Below are 21,553 nucleotides of genomic sequence, written 5' to 3'. Positions count from 1 at the left end.
CAAGCAAACCCCAGGAAGGTTTCCTGCCTCCGAGGCTTCCTTTTCTGGAGCACTCAGCAAGCAGGAGTGGAAAGAGGTTTGAGGGGCTGGGGATTTTGCTGGCAGAGCTCCTTCCTCCGCTTGGCGAGCTGGGGATGACCCTGCGGGACAGGGACCGCGTGGCCGTCTCCCATCCCAGGATGGAGCTCCCTCGCTTCCTGCCCAAATGGCTGAGCATCCAGTCCAGAGGAATGAGCCACTTCCCTTATTCCTTCGTAGCACTAATGAACTGTGGGGCTAACGAGCTTGGGGTACTTTGCCCCAAACACCCCAAGATGCTGCAGTGTGGCTCGGGGATTCTTTGCAGCCTGGCTGGAGCCACGTGCCCATCGGCTCTGCTTGACCCTTGCAGAAATGGGTTGCAGTGCTTCCAGCCCAGAGGCTGAATGATCCATAGGGCCAGGGAGAGGGCTGTTACCCTCCTAGAAGAAGGGGCAGGAGGCGCAGAGTCCCGACTGCCCCCGCTGCACTGGCAGCTTGCGCCGAGCGCTGTTAGCCAGGCGTGTTTGCAGCGTTTTATGGGGCATAATCTGTTGTCATCGAAGCCGACGGCGAATTCCGTACTTTCTGCAGTTGACGCTAAATGGATCTTTTGAAGGTTGTAATTTCTCGTTTAACCGATGCCAGTTGCGAATTCTTTGTGCTGAGGAATAACCCCTTCGTGCCAAATAAAATACAGTGGAAGTCTGTGGCATGTTTTTCAGCGTATTGTTAGTTACAGCCCTCCTGACAGAGCACATTCTATGCCGAAGATAAATGCTCGGGAGCTTCTTGCCAATTTATGTCCAAAAGGGCTTTTCTTGGATGTCCTCTCCTCTGTGGAAAATGCTTTTCTGTTTTTCCAGCAAACACTTAATGAGCTGCGTTTAGAGGACCTATTTCAGGATCGGACCGCTCTGCATTAGCTCTCTCCGAGCTGGGTCTGCGGCTCTTTGGATGCTCTGATTTTTGTTACAGCACGGTGCGTGGCAGGGGTCTTTGCAGAGCAGTTTGTGTGTCCCAGGACCTGCATGGGGGATACTTCAGTCCGCCCAGCAGTGTCGTGGCTGCTCACCAGTCCCATCTCAGCATCACTTTCAGCGCAAGGCTGGGATTTAGGCTTAGGGCCATCTCCTGCCAGCCCTGAGTTGTGGTGCCCATCCCTGCACCCCTTTCCAGGAGCTGTACGGAGAGCTGCACGAGGAGGAGGAGGGAGGAAGGCACCTCTGAGAGGGAGTCACCTGCACACAGGGAGCAGCTGAGCTTCCTTGCCTAGGGATGGGGTGATTTTAGAAGTCCATTGAGGGATGCAGTTGGTGGAGCAGGGTGGAAAGCCCATCTCGCAGCTGCTTGTCTACATAAACCCCGAAATGGCTGCTGTGTGCCTATATACCGTATACCCAAGCTGTTGTCATGACGAATGGCGCAATGCATCCGACTTCTGGTTTGTTTAGAAGGGATTTGCTTTTTGTCCACCCCCTGTAAGTGCAGGGCTGATGGATGTTTTGTGAGCAGGGTGCCAGAACGCGTCCTCCGGGAGCGGTTCTCCATCTGAGCAGATGGGAGAGGCAAAGCAAGGAAGGAAACGGAGGCGCAGTCTTGATTCGTGTTTCTCTAGCTCATTTCGAGGGCTTCTGCTGAGAGAAGGAGGAGAAACCTGGTTAATATACTCTGGTGACCCACGTGAACTTAAATCTGGTGGAAAGCCATTGACCGATTTCAGGCGGACTTTGGTCTGGAGCAAAAGCCCTCGTCCTGCTGTTCTTTGGAAGGCATTAGAGAGCCTGGAGGGGGACTGGTGTGGGATGGCTTTAAACCTCCACTTAAATGCTGTGTTGAGTGGGGCCCTGAGGCTAGGCACACTCTCCCTAAATATCCCGAAACATTGTTTTTCCAGTGAAAAACATCACCTGACTCCCAGTGGTTTTGTTCAATAGTTTTTTATTATTTGGGTAACTTACGTTTTTTTTTTTATGTTTCCATTGCATTTTATATACAAATATTAATGTTTCTTGGGTCGAGAATACTTTTTACTAGACTTTTTTTTTTTAACTTTAATTGTCAGTAAAAATAGGCATAGTGAAATAACGAGCAAACAATGTTGCCAGTGGGTTGGTCAAAAAAAAAATCATAAGATGTTTTCCTGGGGAAAAAAATTCTGTTTAAAAAAAAACTTCTCAAAACTTTAAAAGTAATTGACATTTCTGGATATGACTGACATTAGGAAGTTTGAAAAACTGCCCACACTAACAGGCCTGGGGACAGGAATCTGCTGTATTTTTCAGGCTGTATACAAGAAGGATGCGGCGCTGCAAACTCGGCTCCGCAGCTTTGCCAGCGCGTCTAGACAGCCCATCTCCGAAGGGAGAGAGAAGCTTATTTCCTGGCCCTGCTCCATCCCTGGCTGCTTGCAGTGAGACAAGACCACGTACTGGTCTCCTTTATCAGTGGACGCTTTGCATCCACGCTTTGGGTTTGCGCTGAGCTCGCTCAGCCGTGAGCGCGTGCGATGATCCGCGCGCCTGCAGCCGGAGGGATGCGGTGGCCGGAGCAGGAGAGGGCTTCGTGGTCACGTTTCTCCAGCTGGGCCACCTTGGGTGAGCTATCGAGTCTTCTTCTGGGCCAGTTATTCCTCTTTTTGGCAGGGATGTGGCTTTTGCCCCAGCGCAACTGGAGGCAGCGGATGCAATTCATTAGCTAGAGCCTGTAAAAAAGCTTCCATTCTGTTAAATTATGCTCGAAAAGTAACATTCATCTGCTTGCTCTGCACCAGACCGAAAGCAGCACTTTATGGCTGAAATATCCTGTGTTTCCATGCAGGTCCCCTAAATTGTCTGGTCCTCAAGGCTGCAGGCTGATTGAGGGCAGCAAAAAGCAAACATCTGATAATATATTCATCACCTGGAGGCAAAGATTATTAATCCCTATTAGGGAGTGTCATTTCCAACATATCACTCATTTGCCCCAATTCACAGGAGCTCTGACAATAATTATGCTGCCTCCTCTGCTGGGAGTTGTGCTTTTCAAACTGCAGTGAACTTTTTGGAAATACAGAGGTTTCCATTTTTCAGCCTTTTGATTTAAAATCTCTAGATGATTGTTCGCCTCTGGCAGGGAACCATTGCAAATACATTCCAAAATATTCATCATTCCAGCAGGCTAAGAAACATAAGATGTAGCAATTTATTAGCTAATGTGAAATGCATTTGCTGTCCAGAAGGGGCTGGGGATGGAGGTGGGTCGCAGCCTGCTTTCTTTTGGCATCCCTTGGAGCTGGGGCGCGGAGCACACCGGAGCCCTTGGTCCATCCCCTCCTCTGTCCTGTTCTGCTAAATGCTGCTGTATCAAGAAAGTTCCTCTTTGAAACGTCCCGAAGTGCTCTAATCCTTTACCTCCTCTAGCCGTGTGGGTTATAAAGGCCCTTCATCCCCACCCGAGGAATGCATTCCCTGTTGGGATGCTCAGCCCCTGGAAGAGGCAGGTGGGCTGGATGCTGACAGCCGGGCTCAAGTTCTGTTATTCCTGGACCTCGTATATCATCGGTTTTCCATTTGTGATCAAGAGGGACCCATAAAATGCATTAGTGGTCAAAATCTGGATTTCTGAGTGAAGCTCTGCAACGGCTCCGGCCTGATTTGCACGATCCTTTGTAGAGGTGGTGGCCTGATTTGGGCAAAACCCATTTGTTCTTGGATGCCAATGAAAGGGGAGCGCAGCCTTTGGGGAGCTGCTTTCGGTGTGCGCGCCGTCCTTTGCCCCTTCCCTTCTCCCAGGTGCCCCCCGTCCTGGCACAGCCCTTTTGGGCTCCAGGAACAGCCCCTGCTGTCATGCAAGGTGAGCTGAGCCTGCCCTGCCGTGCCGTTTGATGATGAACAGATGAAATATCCATCGAGAACTGTTTCTGTGCATTGCTGGGGCCAGCTGGCACGCGCAGCCCACGGGTCACTGTCTGCTCGCTCAGGTCCCACGTACAATTGGAAATGAGACGTCTGTAAAGCCTGAAATGCCAAGTGGTTCGTTTGCAATGTATATATGGACTGAAAAAAAAAATCCCTCTAAAGCAGCCCTTTCCTGCCCTGGCAAAAACTTTTCATTTTTTCTTTTTTTTTTTCTTTTTGTGTCTTCATGCAAAGCCATCTCTGATTTTCCCCCATTAGAAGGCTTCACTAGCTGCAGTTCATGGGGACTTCTTCCCATTCTTAAAATACAAGAGAAAATGTAATAAAAGCAGTTTTATCCGGTGCTTAGGTGGGTGCTGGATGGGAGGAATGGTTGGAGGGGTGCTGCGGGGTCCCAGCTTCGTGGCTCCTGGCTGATGCATCCGTCTACACGAGCACTGGCAGGGGGCTCAGCATGCAGAACCCGTGGCCATCAGGAGCAGAAGTAGAAGTGGTTTCTGCTCATTTAGGTTTCAGGGACTACTCTGAGGGCTGAAAAGACCTTTAAAAAAATGGGATGTACCATCCAGAAGGGCTGGAGTACCCGGCACCGCATCAATTTTTCTGTCTCCTAAAGACGACTTCTTATAGAAAGAGTCAAAACCCACCCCACATGTGGTCCCTACAATGAGGGAATCTCCCTGGCATACTCTGTAATTTCTTGTTCAAGCCTTGTTCCATCAGAAGGCGTGTTGTTCCCTGAAACCTGGGGCGTAGGTGTGATTTGTGTCCAGCTACGGGTCGGTGGCTCGTGTCTGTACGTATGGAGAAAGAGGACACTGGGGAAACCCAGCGGGGGAGTGGGTGGAAATAATTCTGCGTGCCTATAATGTGTGACCCTATGGAACTTACTGCAGTGGGTATGAGCATGGAGCACAGATGAATAACGTGTCCTTGGGCAGTCCTGGGTACACGGTCAAGCTGAGAGCAGGTTTGACTCTTAAGAAGAATCTTCGGAGCAGTTGTGTGTTTGGATATATGTCATTAGGGTTAAAGAGGCACTGGGCTTCTCGAGCCTTTGCAAAAAGGACAAGAAAGGGTGCTGGAGAGGAGAGAAGAGAAGACAGGCGTTATCTGGAATGAACAAGGGCAGGGAGGGACCAAGGGAGCAGGGAGGCAGCTTTGGAACTGAGAAAATGAGATGGAGCAGGGCGGAGGTTAGCAAGCGTGATCTTGGCTGCGCAGAGGCCGTTCCTAAGATGAAACATCAGGCCGCACGGCATGGGAAGGGGAGCTGGTGGGAAGAGGATGTGGGCGTTGGAGGCCATCCCCTGACCTTGCGGGGGCACATTCAGCCCTGCCAAATGCGATGACACGGGATCTTAACCCAAGGCTATGAAAACCAGGGTGCTCCGGCTTGACCGGGATGAACTAGCACTGATTCTGGATGCGACACCTTTGGGTATGGCATTGGGGCCGTACATTCATGTTCCTGCCCCTCTGTCACAAGCCCGGTGCTTCTGCAGCTCTGTGCTACCCTCACGAGGGGCTTCGGGGGGCCTGTGGGATCCTGTCCCCTCCCCAGCCTGGTAAATCCATGCTGCTGGAGGACAGCCACGGCCTGGTGGTTTGGTCTCTCTGTCAGTTACAAAGTGCAGTCTCACAGAACATGATTTGCCGCTGGCAGGCTTTAAAACTATGTGTTTGCTTTTGATTATATGTGATTTTTTTTATTTTTTTTTTTTAAATTAATTTTCCGAGGATCAATGTGGTAATGCATGTAAAAAATTACAATATGTAAAACAAAGTATAAAAGCATACGAGGAATTCCAAACACATAACATACTGTGCCTTGGAGCTTATGAGATCCATACAGCGCTTATTGTATTATGGGAACACTCTGACCCCAAGACCTGGCGGAAAGGCTTGTTAGGAGAGCAGGACTGAGCCGTGTGCCTTATGAGCTGTAGGATGCCCAGAAGGAAAACCCTAGCGAATATAAGAGCAGAGCTCTTACAGCACGGCTCAGACTCGTCTGCGGGATCTAGGGGGACTTTTGATGGCTTTGTACCAATTTGTGGAGGAGGATGTGTACGTCTGCCCCCACAAATGTTCTCCCAGTAATTAACACTTAGCGTCGTGTCTTTCTAGGAAGAATCTCTGGCTCTCCATTGGATCATGGTTACATTTTTTTTTTAGTCCGATGTCGCTGCTGCTACCACCTCCAGCAAGCAGAGGCGTTGATGTGCTTGGCCGCGCATCGTAGCCACCGTAACTGCCCATGTGCTCTGCAGGTTCCCACCAGATAAGAGCTGAAACCAGCCCGAAAAGGAGCTTTGTCTTACATCTGATAAGGACGGGGCTCGTAGCTGCTGGGAGGAGCTGGTGCTGCCCTGTCCTGGTGGAGGGCAGCGAGGATTTCCAGCCAGCACCGGGGAAGCCGAGGCTGTGCGAGACCTCAGCGAGCTCCCCTAGTCTGGCAGGCAGAGCCGAGTGCCGCAGGAGGCTGTAGGCACGCTATCCATGCAAAAGCTATTCACAGCTCGGTAATGATATGTAATTGTTTGTATGCGGTCAGCTAGAAATTATCCTGATAAGTTCCACATTGCAGACACTTTGGAGATGAACTGCCGTAGTCCCCCGGGTAACGCTGGAAACACACACGCTTTTCCATTTAATATTAAAACTTGGTTTTCATATGAAAAATCCAGTATTGCCTCTCTGAAGTCCCACGCTCCGTTCACAAAATGATTTCTTATTGTGAAAGAAGGGAACCTGATTAGTTTAGGAGATAATCAAAAGTGAAGGGTACTAGAAAAATACGGCATCTGTTTCTTTGTTTTTCTTCTCTCTTTTTTTTTTCCCCCCCTGTGTTTTTGGTGATCCTGACACGGCTGGAACTTCAGATACTTGGATTTGCTGTGTAATTGAAATAATTTGAAGTCTTGTGCGCAGATGGTATGAAAAGGAAAAAAAAAAAACAAGCAGCAAAGGTTAGGATATAGCTCAGCCGGCGCTGTGCGATGGGAGCAGAATGAGAGTTCAGAAGTTCCTGCAGCCTGACCTGTAGTTACAAATAGAAACCTGCCGTTGTATGGCTGCTTGTCAGGGTTGGCTTCAGTATGTGATTTAATTAGCATCTCAGATCTTAGTCTATTTCAAGGTCTTTCTCAGTGTCACCTTCATTCTGTACTGCCCATCTTTGTCACGTCTGGTTTATGGTGATTATGATTTCTCCATGTAGCATTTTTGCACCCTGACATTAAACCTTATTCCTTCTTTTTCTAAGCACAAAATCTTACCCGTGTGGGTCCCTGTGCCGCCCTTGTGTCACTGGGGCAGGCCGTTTCGATGACAGATGCTGCCGGGCAGCAGGCTCCTGCCCGGAGGAGCCGCATCCTTCTCCGTGCTGCTTGGAAGGGAAGCCACAAAACCAGAGGTGGACCTGGCTGTCCAGTTCACCCACAGACATGGAAAAGAAACTGAGGGAAAGGAGATGTGAGGCTTTTTTCTGCCAAAGTGATGTTTTGGGGCTGGAAGGAGACTTTTCAGGTTGCGAACATCTCATGTAGGGTTACCCTTGGAGCCTTGCTCTGGCCAGGCTTGAGTCTGGTGCTGTCTGGGGTCTATTTTGCCCTCTGCACATGTGATGGTGGAGAGATCCCATGCCCTGTGGCACACCAGGTCACCTCCGGCATCCACCATGAGGCAAAAGTCCCCTGTGGCTTGTCCCAGCTCGCTTGTGTAATCAGGTGGGTTTGTATGTCGGGCAGACAACTTTCCATGAGCTGTCTCGTACGTAAGGCTCAGCCGCCGCCGGGAAATCGTCTCCTCTAACTTTCATTTCTGGGAAGTTGAGTTTTGAGCCTCCCTTTGTCAGAAACGGTGATTTTCTCCTCGGAGAAAGGGCAGGAGAGAAGGGAGTCTCACCCAGACGTGAGCAAGGCCACCCATCTTTGCAGCCTGGTCGCCGTCCCGTGAATGCTTATCTGGATATTGGGGTTACAAAATGAGAAATAATTTTGATTAAACCTTCCTTTTGTGTTTGTGTTGTTTTGTTTTTTTGTCTTCCTAAGTTGACTAAGCTGCCCTGTACCCAAAGAACTGAAATATTTTGGCAGAAAAAAAAAAAAAGGAGGACCCACAGAAACGTTTGTACTCAAGCTTCTTAAAATTTAACTGTGAACCCAAATGAAAAGACTTTTCCTCTCCATTCTGTTCTCCCTTTTTCTTTCTTTCTTTGCTACGCCAAAAAAAAAACAACTTTAGTTTTTATGGCTTGCAGGGTTTTTTAATTTGAAAGTTTTTTTATTTGCTAGGTTTTTAGTTTCTAGATTTTCTTCTCCCGTGCAATAGATGTTTTGTTTTTCTTTATTCAATCTTTACTGGTAACTCCTTATTTTTAAGGCTGTGATTGCAGTATGATTCTTTATTTTCTTCCTGGAATTCTTTCTCGGTTTACAGTTTATGTAACTGCTGTGACAAACCCTGCCTTACTGTATATGATTTGCGGGTAAAAGTCTCCATCCCTCCCTTAATGAAACCCAGTTGTTTACTTTCGGTTCGGATCTGATTCATGTGCTATAATCGCCGGTTCAGGACTTAATAGAACTGGTCACAACTTTTCAGAACTGCCCACACAGTGTAAATCCCATCTGGAAATATGTTTTTGTTCTGACCTGGAATGGAAGCAAGTATGTACAAGCATTCCTGCAAACTGGAAATCCAAAATATGTTGCGGTTGCACGTACTGGTGGAAAAAAATACCGATCCTGTAACTTGCATGGAGGCATTTCGTTCTGAGCTCTGTTTTCTTTTATAAAGCATTCTGTTTTCAAGGCGACGTCCCAACAGGAGCCATCTGATGACACCCCGGTGACAGCTGCAGATGCTGGGACAGTGGTTCTGCCCCACTGCAAGGGGAGATGAGATAAGCAAGGAAAAAAAGGACAGGATGCTGCATGCCGTCATATTTGGGAGCAGTGAAAAGGGCTCTGGAGCGTCCTAGGAGTGCGTTCGTGTATGACACCAGGCTTTGCATGTCATTGGCAAATGTAGAAATCGTACAGGCAAAACACATATGTGGAAAGAGGAAACAAAATCCCCCGGTCCAACATGAACCATTGGAATTTTGAAATGAAATTCCCAGACTTTACAGCGTTGGGTTCCTGAGAGGAGAAACGTGCACTTCAATCTCTCTGGGGGACGTGTTTGTGAGCAGTGTGGCTTTGGAGAACGCTGTTTGTAATCAAATATTTCTGATTAAAAGAATGTTGATGAAAGACTTCTGACCCATCTCAAAGGCTTTAGAGCTATTTCCCTCTTCTCTCAGTTTCTGCTGACTCCAGACGCTCGTGCTGTCAATGTTATTTAGGAACACCATTTTTCCGTGTTCGGAGCTGTTTTCTGATAAAGTAATAATGGCAGGAAAAAAAAATACCCTGCTGAATACATGTTGAAGGCTGTCCAGGACTGCTGCGAGCAAGGTGACATTGGCAGACACGCGAGGTTTAGGTGGCTGCATTCCCTCGTTAGCAGTTTTTAATCAGCATATGGCATGTCCGTGTGGCAGCACAAGGATTTCTTTAGGGCTGACCGACCCAGCTCCGGGCTAATACGGCTGCTATTTTATTTTTCTTTCTACTACCCACGTAACTCCTGTAGATGTTTGGCTCCAGCTGTGCTGTGCTGGTCCAGATGTGCAGCGAAAGGAGGTCTCAGAGCCCCGGCCCCCCGCGGCAAGTTGTGCATAGCCATCGAGCCGCCTCCATCCCGCTCCGTCCTGGGATGGGGGTGGCTCACACCCCTGCCCTGTGCCAGCCGGTGGTGGAGGTGACCTGGCCGTGAGTCACTGCAGCGGCTGCCTGCAGCTTTCCGCTCCTTGGCCCCTTCTATTTTCGTGTCCAGCAATTACGAGGTGAGCCGTGAATCACCACCGGTGTCTCGCTTTGCTCCGGGAGGAAACCGGGCAAGTTGAGTTAACGTGCTTGGCAGGAGGGCTTCTTGTTCTCCAGCCTTTTACAGGTTTTGGCCACTTCTTCTCGTTCCCCGGGGCGATGTGCTCACGATTCCTCATGTGTAGCCCTCGCACAGGATCTGAGCAATGGCCCGACGGCCTTGGGCTCCTTCCAGCCGGGTCTCCTGGGCAGGAAGGGATGCTTCAAACGCCTGGGGGGCTCCCAAGGGCTTCCAAAAGCTTTTCTTGATTCATCCATCCGGCCTGATCAGAAAGAAACATCAGATGGAGAGCTCAGAAGGAGGAAAAATACCCGTGTTGACGTTGGCCTTCCCAGCAGCTGATCTTGCAACATTTCTGCCATTTGCAGGGACGGTCATGCCCCGAGGCTTGTTCTCCTCTCTGTGTCCTACGGCGTGGTGCACAGCTGCATCAAAACTCACCAGGAGGGCCAGGGGGGAATCACTGACCTCCTTCTGTAAGGCTTTGGGGATCGGTCAAGAGCGGAAGGTGCAAGAGTTTGCTGCTGCTTTCCGTGAGGCCCGTGGTGATGCTGCCCCAGAGCTGGGGGCATGATTTTGCTTCCAGGAGTCCCCAGGCTGCAAGGGAGTCTGCTGGGGATTGTCAGGCTGCCCCAGAGGGGAGGAAGGAGCTGTAAACCCGCAGGAATTTGAAAAACCTGCTTTAATTTAAGAGGAATGTCCTTTTGTTCCCAGACGGATGGGCCCTGCTCCAGAGGTGTTCAGGTGCGGTAACCATTACCAGATGGGCTGTGCAAAGCCACACAAACGGGTGGTGAGGACAGCAGCCGGAGGCTTTAATTTCCTCGTCAGCTTCTCTCTGTGCCTTACGTACCCCTGGAGAAGGGCAGGATGAGGGGAGCTGTCAGATCGCTGCATGGCAGCAGGAAGGATGGGCGGGGGGTTATTCTGCAACTCCATACGGTGGTTCGAGACGTGGTGAGACTGTCAGCTGGGCCCAGGGGCTTATTAATTAACATCAAATCTAATTCACTGGCATGTGCCTTTTTTTAGGTACAATAATGAGTGCACGCTGATGTGGATTCCTGGGCATATTGGCTCAGATCCTCGCAGGTAGGGCCGCTCTGATGTTGCTTTCCCAGTGTGCTTGGGAGCGTGAAACACCTTGCTGGTTTGGGTGGGATCCCACACATGCGCAGGGTTAAGTGGTGTCCTGAAATTTGGAGACCGGGACCCTTAACTAAGGACAAATGTAAGGCAATGGCGTTCCAGTCCCGCAGCCAACTTGGGGCTGCTTTATGGGGTCAGCCATGGCCTCCTGCTCCTGCAGGCTGGTGCCTTGCTCTCCTCTTGCTTCCGTGTGGCTTCCCATGGTGGCTGAAGTGTTTGTTGTGCTGGTGAGTGGTTATATTTCAGCACAGGTAGGCTAGCATTAAAAAAAGAAAAGTGTCGTAGCCTCCAGCTTGTGCTAATGAAGAGGATTCAGATCTCTGGAGCCATCCCTCGCTGCTCGCCCTGCGTGTTCATAGCTCCACCGGTGCTCCCAAACAGGGAGGTGGTGCAGAGTGAGTATTTGCTAAGAGTTATGGAGTTGCTAAGAGTTTCGGAATTACTCTGGTGACTCTAGGTGCAGGGAGTGGGACTCCAGAAGTGTGGATGAACTGATTTACTGCCAGAGTAAATACCAGCCAGGCACAACACGATACGTGCTCTTACGGGCTGATGTTTGCTGCTCACCACCTTGCTGGCAAAGGAAGGGACTGCTGGGGAGAACGCAACACTTCTTCAGCCAGTAATGTCCAATGTGCATATGCTCAGCCTCTCCCTCACCGGGCTTTTGCTTCCCTGTCATGATGCTATCCACGTCCAACTTGCTGTCTTTTGGTGTCCTTGTGTGAGCATACAAGTGAGAAGTTTTGTGCTCATCTCTTGTTTAGCCATGTATGGTCTGACAGCTGTTGGTCACAGCTCCCATCTCTGCCCAAACTGATGTCTCTTGCGCTGCAGGCAGGGAAAACAAAACTCATGTTTAAGCCAAATGGAGTGATGCACAGCTAGAGCCGAGCCCGGAGTCATGGCTGGTTCCTTGCCCTTTTCTTACACAGAGCTGTGCACACCTCCTCAGGCAGCGAGGGCTGGCCTGGGACTCGTGCTTCCCCCTGAGGGCCCTGTTATGTCCCTCTAAAAAATGTGAAGTCCAGGGCTTCGTGGTTCTGCATGCTCGGGAAAGGTTTCCAGCATTGTCACAACGGGGAGGTGCATTTTCACTTTTTTGTTTCTTTTTAGAGGTAAGGAAGCTGAGGGATGGGGTTGCTTGAGATCTGGCCCAAGTGCACTTGTTACATACATGAAAGTTGCTTACAAGACAGATGAGGGTAAGGGAGCAGATGGGGAAAATCTTCCTGAAAAGTGATGCGAAACCTTCCTGAGGTAGCTGACCTCCTAGGGGCAACTTCTGGGTATGTCTGGGCTGCTTCAAAGGAGCTTCAAAGGAGCTTCTGGAGATGTAAAGCAGTGAGGAGAGGCGTACTGGAACCTGTGTTTGTCTGCCCTGCTGCTTCTTAACATGCACATCATCCCATTGCTGCGGGCTCTGAAATTTCTAGCCTTTCATGTCTCCACTTCTCTCTCCTAGATGATCAGCTGAACTCAGAAGAGAAGAAGAAAAGGAAGCAGAGAAGGAACAGGACTACATTCAATAGCAGCCAGCTCCAGGCACTAGAGCGGGTCTTCGAGAGGACACACTACCCCGATGCCTTTGTACGGGAAGACCTTGCACGCAGAGTCAACCTCACTGAAGCCAGAGTTCAGGTAATTCCCACAGCCTGTGTGGAGACACACCTCACCCGGGTGCTGCCATCATGGGTGGTTCAGTATGGCAGAAGAAATCATCAAAGTCCACATGTCCTGTGCTCAGGCTGCTCACGTTAACTCGAGCTGCTCAGCTCTTAGCTCGCAAGCCTGAAGGTGAAATTGAACTGGGGAACCCAAGGGGTTGTACAGCACGCCCAGTCTTTCTGAGCTGGTTCTGACGTGGTGGGTCTGTGTGCTTCCCGACCCAGGTGTGGTTCCAGAACCGGAGAGCGAAGTTTCGCCGGAATGAGAGGGCCATGCTGGCCAGCAAGAACGCCTCTCTGCTCAAATCCTACTCAGGGGATGTGACCGCTGTGGAGCAGCCCATAGTACCTCGCCCAGCTCCGAGACCCACCGACTATCTCTCCTGGGGTACTGCCTCGCCTTACAGGTGAGTGAATAACCCCTTGGGCTCACCAGAGCAGCCTGAGAGTGGTTCTCAGATGTATTTTAATAGCTCTGACAGGCCGCTTATATTCACGTGGGACAGCTGGAGGGTGCAGCAGTTTCACCACCCCGCTGGTTTCCCTTAGCTTTTCCCACCCCAGTCCATCTCACTGCCAGGTTTGCCAGGTGGGCTTGCTGCAGCGTCGTTGCGGCTCTCCCACAGTTGGTTCCCTTCTCTGCAGTTCAGGAAGTACTGAAAGAGACTCAGGTAAACATATACAAAAACAGAAGAGATTGCACTTGCTTCCCTTGTGCATCCAGTTTAAAACACAGGAGAAACCTTTCCTTGGGACGCAGTTGCTGAAGCACATGCATGGGTGTGAACGTGCTGTTGTGCTGTGCTGTGGTTTGCCCACAGTAAGGGTCAGGTGTCTCTGGGTGGCACAAGGAGGTTCAACATCCATCTCCTGCAGCCTGTACTGCTTAAGGGGTGGCAATAAGGAAGCAGAAATGAGTCAGCCCTGGTCTGCTCCAACAAGCTGGGATGTCCATGCACGTCACAGGCCTCCGTGCCGTCCGCAACCCAGTGGGAACTGGGTGTGGACGCAAGATCCACAGGATTTGTTGGTCTGTGGGGAGCCAGCTGACTTGCAGGCCATTAAAAATGAGGTTGGTGTGTGTTTGTAGCACAGCAGCCTCACTGTTGGTCAGGACCTTGGAACCCTTGGCTGGATTTCTTCCTGTTCATCTGGTGTTGCCACAACCAGGAACGTGTAGGAGTTACACCAGGCCCAGGCCCTCTCTTCCTTAGTCACCTTGATCTCCTTCTTGTACCCTAAATATTAATTTTGCACAGTGAGGTCTGCAAATGCGTGGCCTCCTTGATAGTTTTTTGTTGCTTCAGTTCCATGGGGTCACCCTTGTCCACCCTGTAGTTCCAGAACAAGAAGTCACAGGTTCATGCGCTCCGGGTACTGCAAAGGATGCTTTTGAGGACCACCACTTTGGTCTTGGAGATGGCCCTTACCTCCAGATTTTATCTGAGGACTGCTGTCTGGCAGAGCCCCTCTTCAGAAGTTAAGGCCTTCTCTCTGTTAAATGCTCCTTGGTGTTACGTCCTAGGGAGGAGTCCGGGTGGTGAGATTAGGGGAGAGAAGCACAGGTCCTTCCCCGCCCTGCTAAGTCTGCTCTGGTCACAGCACCCTGCTGAACACTCGTGGCTTATTTCTACCTCTCACACTTTTAAAAATAGATCGTCCCTCCCAAGATGTTGTTTACACGAGGGGCTTCATAACGGCTTCTAGGAGAAGACCCTGCAAAGGTAACTTCCAGGGGCACACCGGGAAGGGCTGTCTGGGGCTGCTCTGGGCAAGGGGAAGCCCAAGGCATCCAGGGCGTGCAAGGGAGAAGGGAAAGCCTTAGGGAAGATGTTTTTCCCTTGAGGTGACATCCAGATCTGGCTGTGCCTCTCCGTGGTGAGAAGATGCTTCCCCAATGTCTTGATGTCTTCCCCTTGTCTTAAGCTAAGACATTTCAGCAAAGGCACTTGCAGCTTCCAGCCTTTCCCCCTGGCTGACACACTGAAGCAGGACAGATCATCGTCCTCCTACTGCCCCTGCAACGGGATGGGGAGCAGAGCTGTTGGTTTCCACACTGCGGGGTGGCCAGGACCCTTGGATACTTTCTTTTCCCCAGGCTTTCTAATCCTGCTGGAGGTCTTCAAGAAACGTGTAGATGTCGAACTTAGTAGCATGGTATAGTGGTGGGCTTCAGTGCTAGGTTAGAGCTTGGAGCAGATGATCTTAAACATCTTCCCCAACCTGAATGATTCTCTCATCTCTTAAGTCATCTTCATTTGAGAGGGCACCTGGGGCAGGTTGTCACAGCCCCAAGTGGGCTTTGAACTCGGTAGGATTGTTAAAATATTGGACGCTCGGTGAAAAATAGCTGTGAAGAGTGTTTGCATGGCCCTCTGCTCCCTCCCCATCTCCTCGAGCTGCCCTGCCAGGCTCTGATTAACAGCAAGTCTGGGCTAGGGCTGGGAGCACGGCTGAGAGCTGCGTGGTCGTGGCTGTTTTTACTGTTAGATCTGGGGAAAGTTTTCAATCAGAGTGTTTATTCTCCAAATACATTCAGCCACAGGTCAACCCAAGCTATTTGCAGATCTGTGTCACAGAGATAGCCAAGTAGATACTATTATTTTTTGAAGTTGAAATGTTTTGGTTAGACATTTTTTAGCGTAGGTTCCTAAGAAAACAAGGCTAGCAGTCGCGCTGTCAGCCTGCACTTCCCACTCCAACAACCTTTGACTCCGTGGGCCATTGAAAACTGTATTTGAAAGAAGGATTTTGGGTCTCAGAAACATGATGTTCCTCTGTGTTTCGTGAAAATAGGCAGCTGAGGAGAAGGAGGAGGTGGCTTTTGTGCCTGAGCAGGGTGGGAGGGGGGGCTGCGGGATGATTTCAACCACTATTTAGACCCCAGAGAGTCTCTGGAGCAACCCCCTCAAGGCCTAACAATATTTGGAGACAGCCTTCATGTGTGCAGCTCCTTGTGGAGTAACTTGCTAAAGAAGCGTGTTTCTCTAACTTTTTGGATTAGCAGAGGTTTTGGGGCCAGCAGCAATTTCCCCCACACCTTTGGGGAGCTGGGAGCAAGAGGCTCCCCAGAGTTTTAGAGCGGAGCAGTTACATACGGGTTGGGATGCCAAAAACAAAATCTTGAGGGAGAGGGAGGAGGGGAGGAAACCTGAGTCTCAGTAAGGGAGATAGTGGAGCAGTCATAAATACAGCCAAATTTATGAATGTCTGCAAAAGAACGGGGACAAAATTCCTCTTTTATCTGAGCTGGAGCATCCTTCAGGCTCTTCTCCTTCCTTCCAGCACAAAACTGCGGGGGAGCTGTGCCCTGTAGACGAGAGGTACAGCTGTCCATACACCCCGTGAGACTCCCCAACACTTTCCCATCAGTGTAGGGCTTCTGTATGAGGCAGAGTGTAAGGTCCCCATCCCAAAGGTGGGCACGGAGAGGGGGTGCTTGGCCGGCTGGGGCACGCTCCGGGCATGCTGACCCATTGTGTCCTCGTCCCCAGAGAAGTGCAGCAGATGCACCCGTGTTGGGAAGAGCCAAAGCATCCCTGAGCCCCAGGGATGTGCTGCAACTACCTCACCAGCTCCTCCACTTGGGGCTGCTGGAGGGGATGAAATTTCTTGGGTTGGAATTTCTTCGGAAGGAATAAAGGAAAAAAAGGATAAGTCTGTATGTTCAAGGATGTACCTGTATTTTAACGTGCATATTTCACTCTCTTTCCGCCATGTCCTTCCAGTAGCTCTTAGAGACCCTAAAAGTGTCCCAAATGTTTCTTCTCCTGGGGAGAGTTTTTGGTGCTTCTCCCTGGGTGGGTGCAAGCAGCTGAATATCCACAGGTCTTACCTGCCATTTCCATGGCTGCAAGCCATCGTGTTTTTGCTGGAGAAGTTCTTTCCCCTGATTATAACGTGAGAAACATGGCCTGGGACGGGACTTACTAATACCACTGGTCTGCACCTCCCGAAAGCCCAGGGATTAAGACAGCTCTGAATTGTGTTTAAACTTGTGGCAGGTCGGCTCTGCCCCACGGAGGCAGGGATGCTCTGGGATGGGCGTGCAGGCCCATGGCCTGGGTCTGTGCGTGCAGCAAATGCCCACAGCCCTCCAGGAAGATTTGCTGTTGGAAAGGCTCTTCCAGTCGTGGAGGTTGGAGCTGGAAGGAAAAAGGGGGGAGAAAAAAAAAAAAGGGAGAAAGAAAACCTGGGATGCATGGGTTAAATGAGTTTTCGAGCGGTCTGGAAAGCAGATTTGCAAATTTTTGGTAGGATAAGAAAGGACTCTGACATCTTTGTTCAGCCTCTGCTGCCAAAAGTACTGCTTTTCACGAACAAAGACGTGATTTGAAGGAAAGAAAAATGTTTTTTTTTTTTTTTTTTTCTTCCCTCAGCCTTTAAGGCATGTTCTATACGATCAGCTGAAGTTTTGAGGGGAAAAAAAAAAAAGTGGAAATTTTAGTTCCAAAACGCTGCGACCAAGAAGTATCACAATTGTTGAAATGAGTTTTTCCCAGGGTGTTTCTTTGAAGCAACATGTGTTTCAGCCGTGACGTGATTTCTCAAGCAATAAAACCAAAAATTGGTCTCATCAAAAAGATATTGCTTCCAGTGGGAATGCTTCTAAGGACAATGGTCTAATTGGCAGGCCGGGCACCCTGACCTCATTGCAAACCTCTTGGGTTAGGGAATAGGAAGTGGAAATTTTCCTGTTGACTAAAACAGCTCCGGCGTTGGCTGTCCCTGAGTTTGTGGACAGCAGCACGGAGATTTACAAGGGCGTTAAAGAAAAGGTTGTGACAATTCCTTGCTCACATCCCGCAGGCGTGGGATCCCCAGGGTTTAACCTCTCTGCGGCGTGTCTGCTTTGTCTGACCTGATGATTTCTCTCTTTCTCTCCACCCCGCAGTGCCATGGCCACCTACTCCGCCACGTGTACCAACGCCAGCCCGGCGCAGGGCATGAATATGGCCAACAGTATTGCCAACCTGAGACTGAAGGCAAAGGAATATAGTTTACAGAGGAATCAAGTGCCCACAGTCAATTAACGACTGGAGGCAGCTGCTTCGCAGAAGGAGAAAATACAACAGCACCCGTCCTGCTTCGCAACTTGTTTGTGCTGAAAGAAAAAAAAAATACAAAAAATGCCAAAAAAGAAAAAAAAAAAAAGCCAACCCCAACCCAGAACTGAACATTGGGACCGAAGCGGGAGCAAACTGAACCGCTCGTGAGTGACAAGGTTCCTCCTTCCTTTTGGGATAATGCCACCATTTTTTTTCTTGTTATTGTCAGGTTTATTGCTTCTGCTCAATATACTACGAGCTTCTTCAGTTAAGGACAGTCTCACCCTTGTTGTTTTCCATTTTTGTATGGGACTGCAAAAAGAAACCTCTGCTGATCTCAGCCTGCGGACACCTCCTGCCCAGCACCATGCTGAGATGCAAAGCTTGCTCCCCCTGCCCCAGCTCACCCTAGAAGAAGAAATTGTTCGGTCACCGCTTCCCGTTGTATCCACCCGACCCTCCATCCCCCTCCCGAGTCCCTCGTGCCACAGAGGCAGCGGCGTTCCCGGTAGACTGCGAGAATCCCGTTAGCGCGACGAGATGGGGGCATCCTTCCTGGGTTGCCTGAACCGGTCCGAGATGCGAGGAAGACCTTGGGCATGGCAGCGTTGCGTTGCTTCCTTGAGGATTGCCGCCTCGAAAAGCCAAAGAAGAGAGAAAAGCCAGCGTGCGTTTGTGAGTGGGGGGGGGATGTAGTGGGGAGGTCGCTCTGTAGTGCCAAGAATAGGACTGTTAGGACACTCCTTTCTATGCCTTACGGTTCGTGCCACAGGGAGAGGCGTTGTCCGGATGCATTTGTTTTATATATACTGTATATATTTATATATATAAGATATACATGCAAGCTTGGTTGGTGTTTTTTATTAAACGAAATAAAATCCATTGAAAATGTTTGGGATGTTTGTGCTGCATCCAGGTTCCTGGAGCCAGGCGTTGAAATTCCAGCCGCAGCCTCTCCCACCCTTGTCACAACTCCTCCCAGTGGCCTCAGGCAGCACTAGAAATGGCCAGTACACATCTTCCCATGAGAAACCCCAGAGAAGTGGAGCTGGAGGGAGCCCCTCTTCTCTGCAGATTTTCCTCTGGGGCATTTGCATCTTCATAGAGCAAGGCGAGGATCTCGCGTGCCAATCGGATAGGATCCTGGGGCTCTGGGGAACACGCAAGGAAGGGAAAACCCCATGGAAATTCTCTGCCAGTCCCTCAGGATGGGTCATGTCTCAGCAGGGAGCATCCCACACAAAGACCTTATCTCCCCCCAGGTTCCCATAACACCCCCATCTGCCTTCCCCACCTGCCCCACTGGAGTCAGCAGAGCTACTCCGTGGTCCAGGCTGGGTCGCTGGGGAAGGAGGATGAAGCTCAGTCCTGAGGGATATTTCTGGTACCGTGTCTTAGGTCTGCATCTTGGCCTTTGCTGCAGACACGTTGGGCACGTGCAGATGTCTGACAGTGAGGTTTGATACTCTAAAATAATATGTTGCAGGAAATGGGAAATAAATCTCTTTAGAGTGAAGGTGAAAATTAAACTGGCAGAGTATGAATGGAAAGCCAGCCAAAGTATCTGACCTAACACTGGGAAAGAAATAATAAACCCAAAGAGGTGTAAGTTGTGCTGGTGATTGCACGTGTTGCTGGTGGAAATTTTTTTCTTCCTGCATGGGTATTTTTGAGGAAAGAAGCAACCCAGTTGTGACCAGGGTGCATGTTTAAAAATAAGAGATTCTGTTTGCAAAGAGAACACAGGCAGGGAAAGTGAGACCAAACAAGCACTGCACTCAAAGAACTTCCTGATGTTATGTTTTGAGCTTTTTTTCCACTTTTCTTCTATAGTCCAGAGGAGCTAGCACTTCTAAACCAAAATATTTCTACCATGAGTATGTGGTTCCAGCTCCTAGAGCCAGGTTATCGCCTTGGAAATCTCAGCTTTCACTTGGAAACTCGCTCTTGGTTCCTTTGCCTACACAAACAGAGGCAGCGATTGGAGAACATGTCCTGCAAGATCAGAAAGAAAAAGGACCCAGTGCAATGTAATGTTACTCAGCTGCTTGTCAGCGCCTTGCCCTGATCCTCTCCCCTCTCCCTGCCTTGCTGCCCTCTGCTGGGATCCGCCAATGCCCCTGCAGTGACAGCAGCCTGAACATCCCTGGGGTGGCCTGAGGCTGCCCAGGTGTCCATGCAGGAGGTTTCAGCTGGGTCCTTCAGCATTTTGGTGACCTGTGGCTTTCCCCTGTCTTTGCTCACTTTCCTGCAGTAGAAAAAAAAAAAAACACCCTGAGCAGCTTCCTTGGATGTCCGTGTAGGTGCCCCCCTTTCTGAAATTACCAAGAGGACAATTTGGAGAGCTCCCAGTACCCTTCTCTGGGCAGAGAGACCCCCCCCTTGTCCCCACGCCTTTCCATGAGGGGGCTCACATAAACAAATCCCTGAGCAAACCCTTGGCCCCCTTCCTCGCTTCAGTCACGGGAGGAATTGCATCGACTCGCATGGGGCTGCTCCCATGGGAAGGTCGTGTAAGCGTTTGCACCTCCGGGCTTGGTGGGATCTTGCCTCGTGGAGATGCAAAGCAGAGCATCCGTGTCGATATCGCTTTGCTTGCACGGAGCTGCTGAACAGAGCCCAGCTGGATCAAGGGACAGGTTTTGTTCTTTCTCAGTTGCTGATGGCCAACAGGCAGCGTGTCCTTGTCTGTCAAGCCAAAGGGAAACATTACCACTGTACATGTTTAACCCATATTTTACTGAACCTGTCAATATATGTGCAAATGAAGGGCCTTATCCTGAAAGAGTGCAGTTCTCTGGGCTTTTAGGAGATTTTCAGCCTCAGCGCTAGGGAGGCTGCCGTGGTTACTCCGGTTATCACCAAGTTTGGGTACATTTGGGGAAAAAATGGTTGAGGCACACTTTCCTGCTCTAGCAAGCACCGTTTTCTCAACCTCACACTTTCCAAACCAGAATAAGGACCTGATTCCCTCCAAGTGCATTTTTTTGAGGACAGATGATTGATGAGGCTTCTGGGCCTTGGGATATGACACCACGGGAGGGATTCCTGGACAGAAGCGTGGCCTGTAAATTACCTCCGGCTTCATGATGTAAAATGTGCAGTGTTTGCACCAGGAGAGAAATGACCATTTTCAATAAAAGGGGAGAAAGCCTCCCCAGTCCTTCCTACAAGCTGCCACCTGTATCACGCGTTGGTGCCCTGGGTCCTGCAGTGCAGACTGGGGCTGGGGAGCACCCTGGGGTGCTGGGGGGCTCAGGGCTGCCTGTACCATCAAGCTGGGCATGGGGATGCCATACAGGGACCCCAGGAGAGACGGGGACCCCTATGCACCATGTGAGCCAGTGGAGATGGCTGGTGCCTCCAGGCCTGTGCCCGAACCTCGGGATCCTTCTGCCATTGTTCAGATGGGTTCAGACGGAGCATAAGGTGGGAAGCATCCCTGAAGACTCCCCCTAAAGAGCTGCTTTTTGGGAAGACATGAGATGCCCTCCTGTTTTTGGAGCTGGTGCCTTCTGTGCTGGGGGCTGCCAGTGCATGGGGCTGAAAGCGGAGCAGGAGGGGTGTGAGGGGGACCCCTTCAGAGAAGAGAGGGGAGCTGGGGCTGAGCACCCTTAGGTGGGTTCTGGGTGGGGGGTGACCAGCAAGAAGGGGCAGAAGGAAGGAAAGCTGCGAATTAGGAGAGGAAACGCATCATGTCCCACTGCCTGGATGAGGAGCAAGAAGAGATGGGCTCAGTAGGGAGGAAGCTGCACTGCCAAGAGGCTAACAAGGGCTAATTAGTGCAGGAGGCTATTAAGAGAGGAGCAGGTGGTGGGGTAGAGCTTTTCCATGG

At 50.3% G+C, this 21,553-nt stretch overlaps 1 protein-coding gene across 2 annotated transcripts in view; it reads left to right on the top strand.

Moving 5' to 3' along the window:
• PRRX1 (paired related homeobox 1) overlaps nt 1-18,611 on the top strand; it is a 35,302-nt gene extending 16,691 nt beyond the window's left edge. Inside the window, exons 2-5 of one of the 2 annotated variants that reach the window (XM_084527161.1) lie at nt 12,469-12,644; nt 12,896-13,077; nt 14,326-14,394; nt 17,565-17,698. In XM_084527161.1, the coding sequence (XP_084383287.1) occupies nt 12,469-12,644; nt 12,896-13,077; nt 14,326-14,377 (410 nt within the window). In that variant the 3' untranslated portion in view covers nt 14,378-14,394; nt 17,565-17,698. Of the gene's footprint in view, nt 1-12,468; nt 12,645-12,895; nt 13,078-14,325; nt 14,395-17,564 lie in introns of both variants that reach the window. The other variant, XM_084527160.1, reaches the window with a different exon arrangement.
• The last annotated feature ends 2,942 nt before the right edge of the window (nt 18,612-21,553 follow it).

The sequence above is a fragment of the Aythya ferina genome (assembly GCF_964211825.1).
Source record: "Aythya ferina genome assembly, chromosome: 8".
NCBI classification, from domain to species: domain Eukaryota; kingdom Metazoa; phylum Chordata; class Aves; order Anseriformes; family Anatidae; genus Aythya; species Aythya ferina.
The sequence above is the reverse complement of the archived record's forward strand: the minus strand, read 5'-3'. Positions and strand labels throughout refer to the sequence as shown.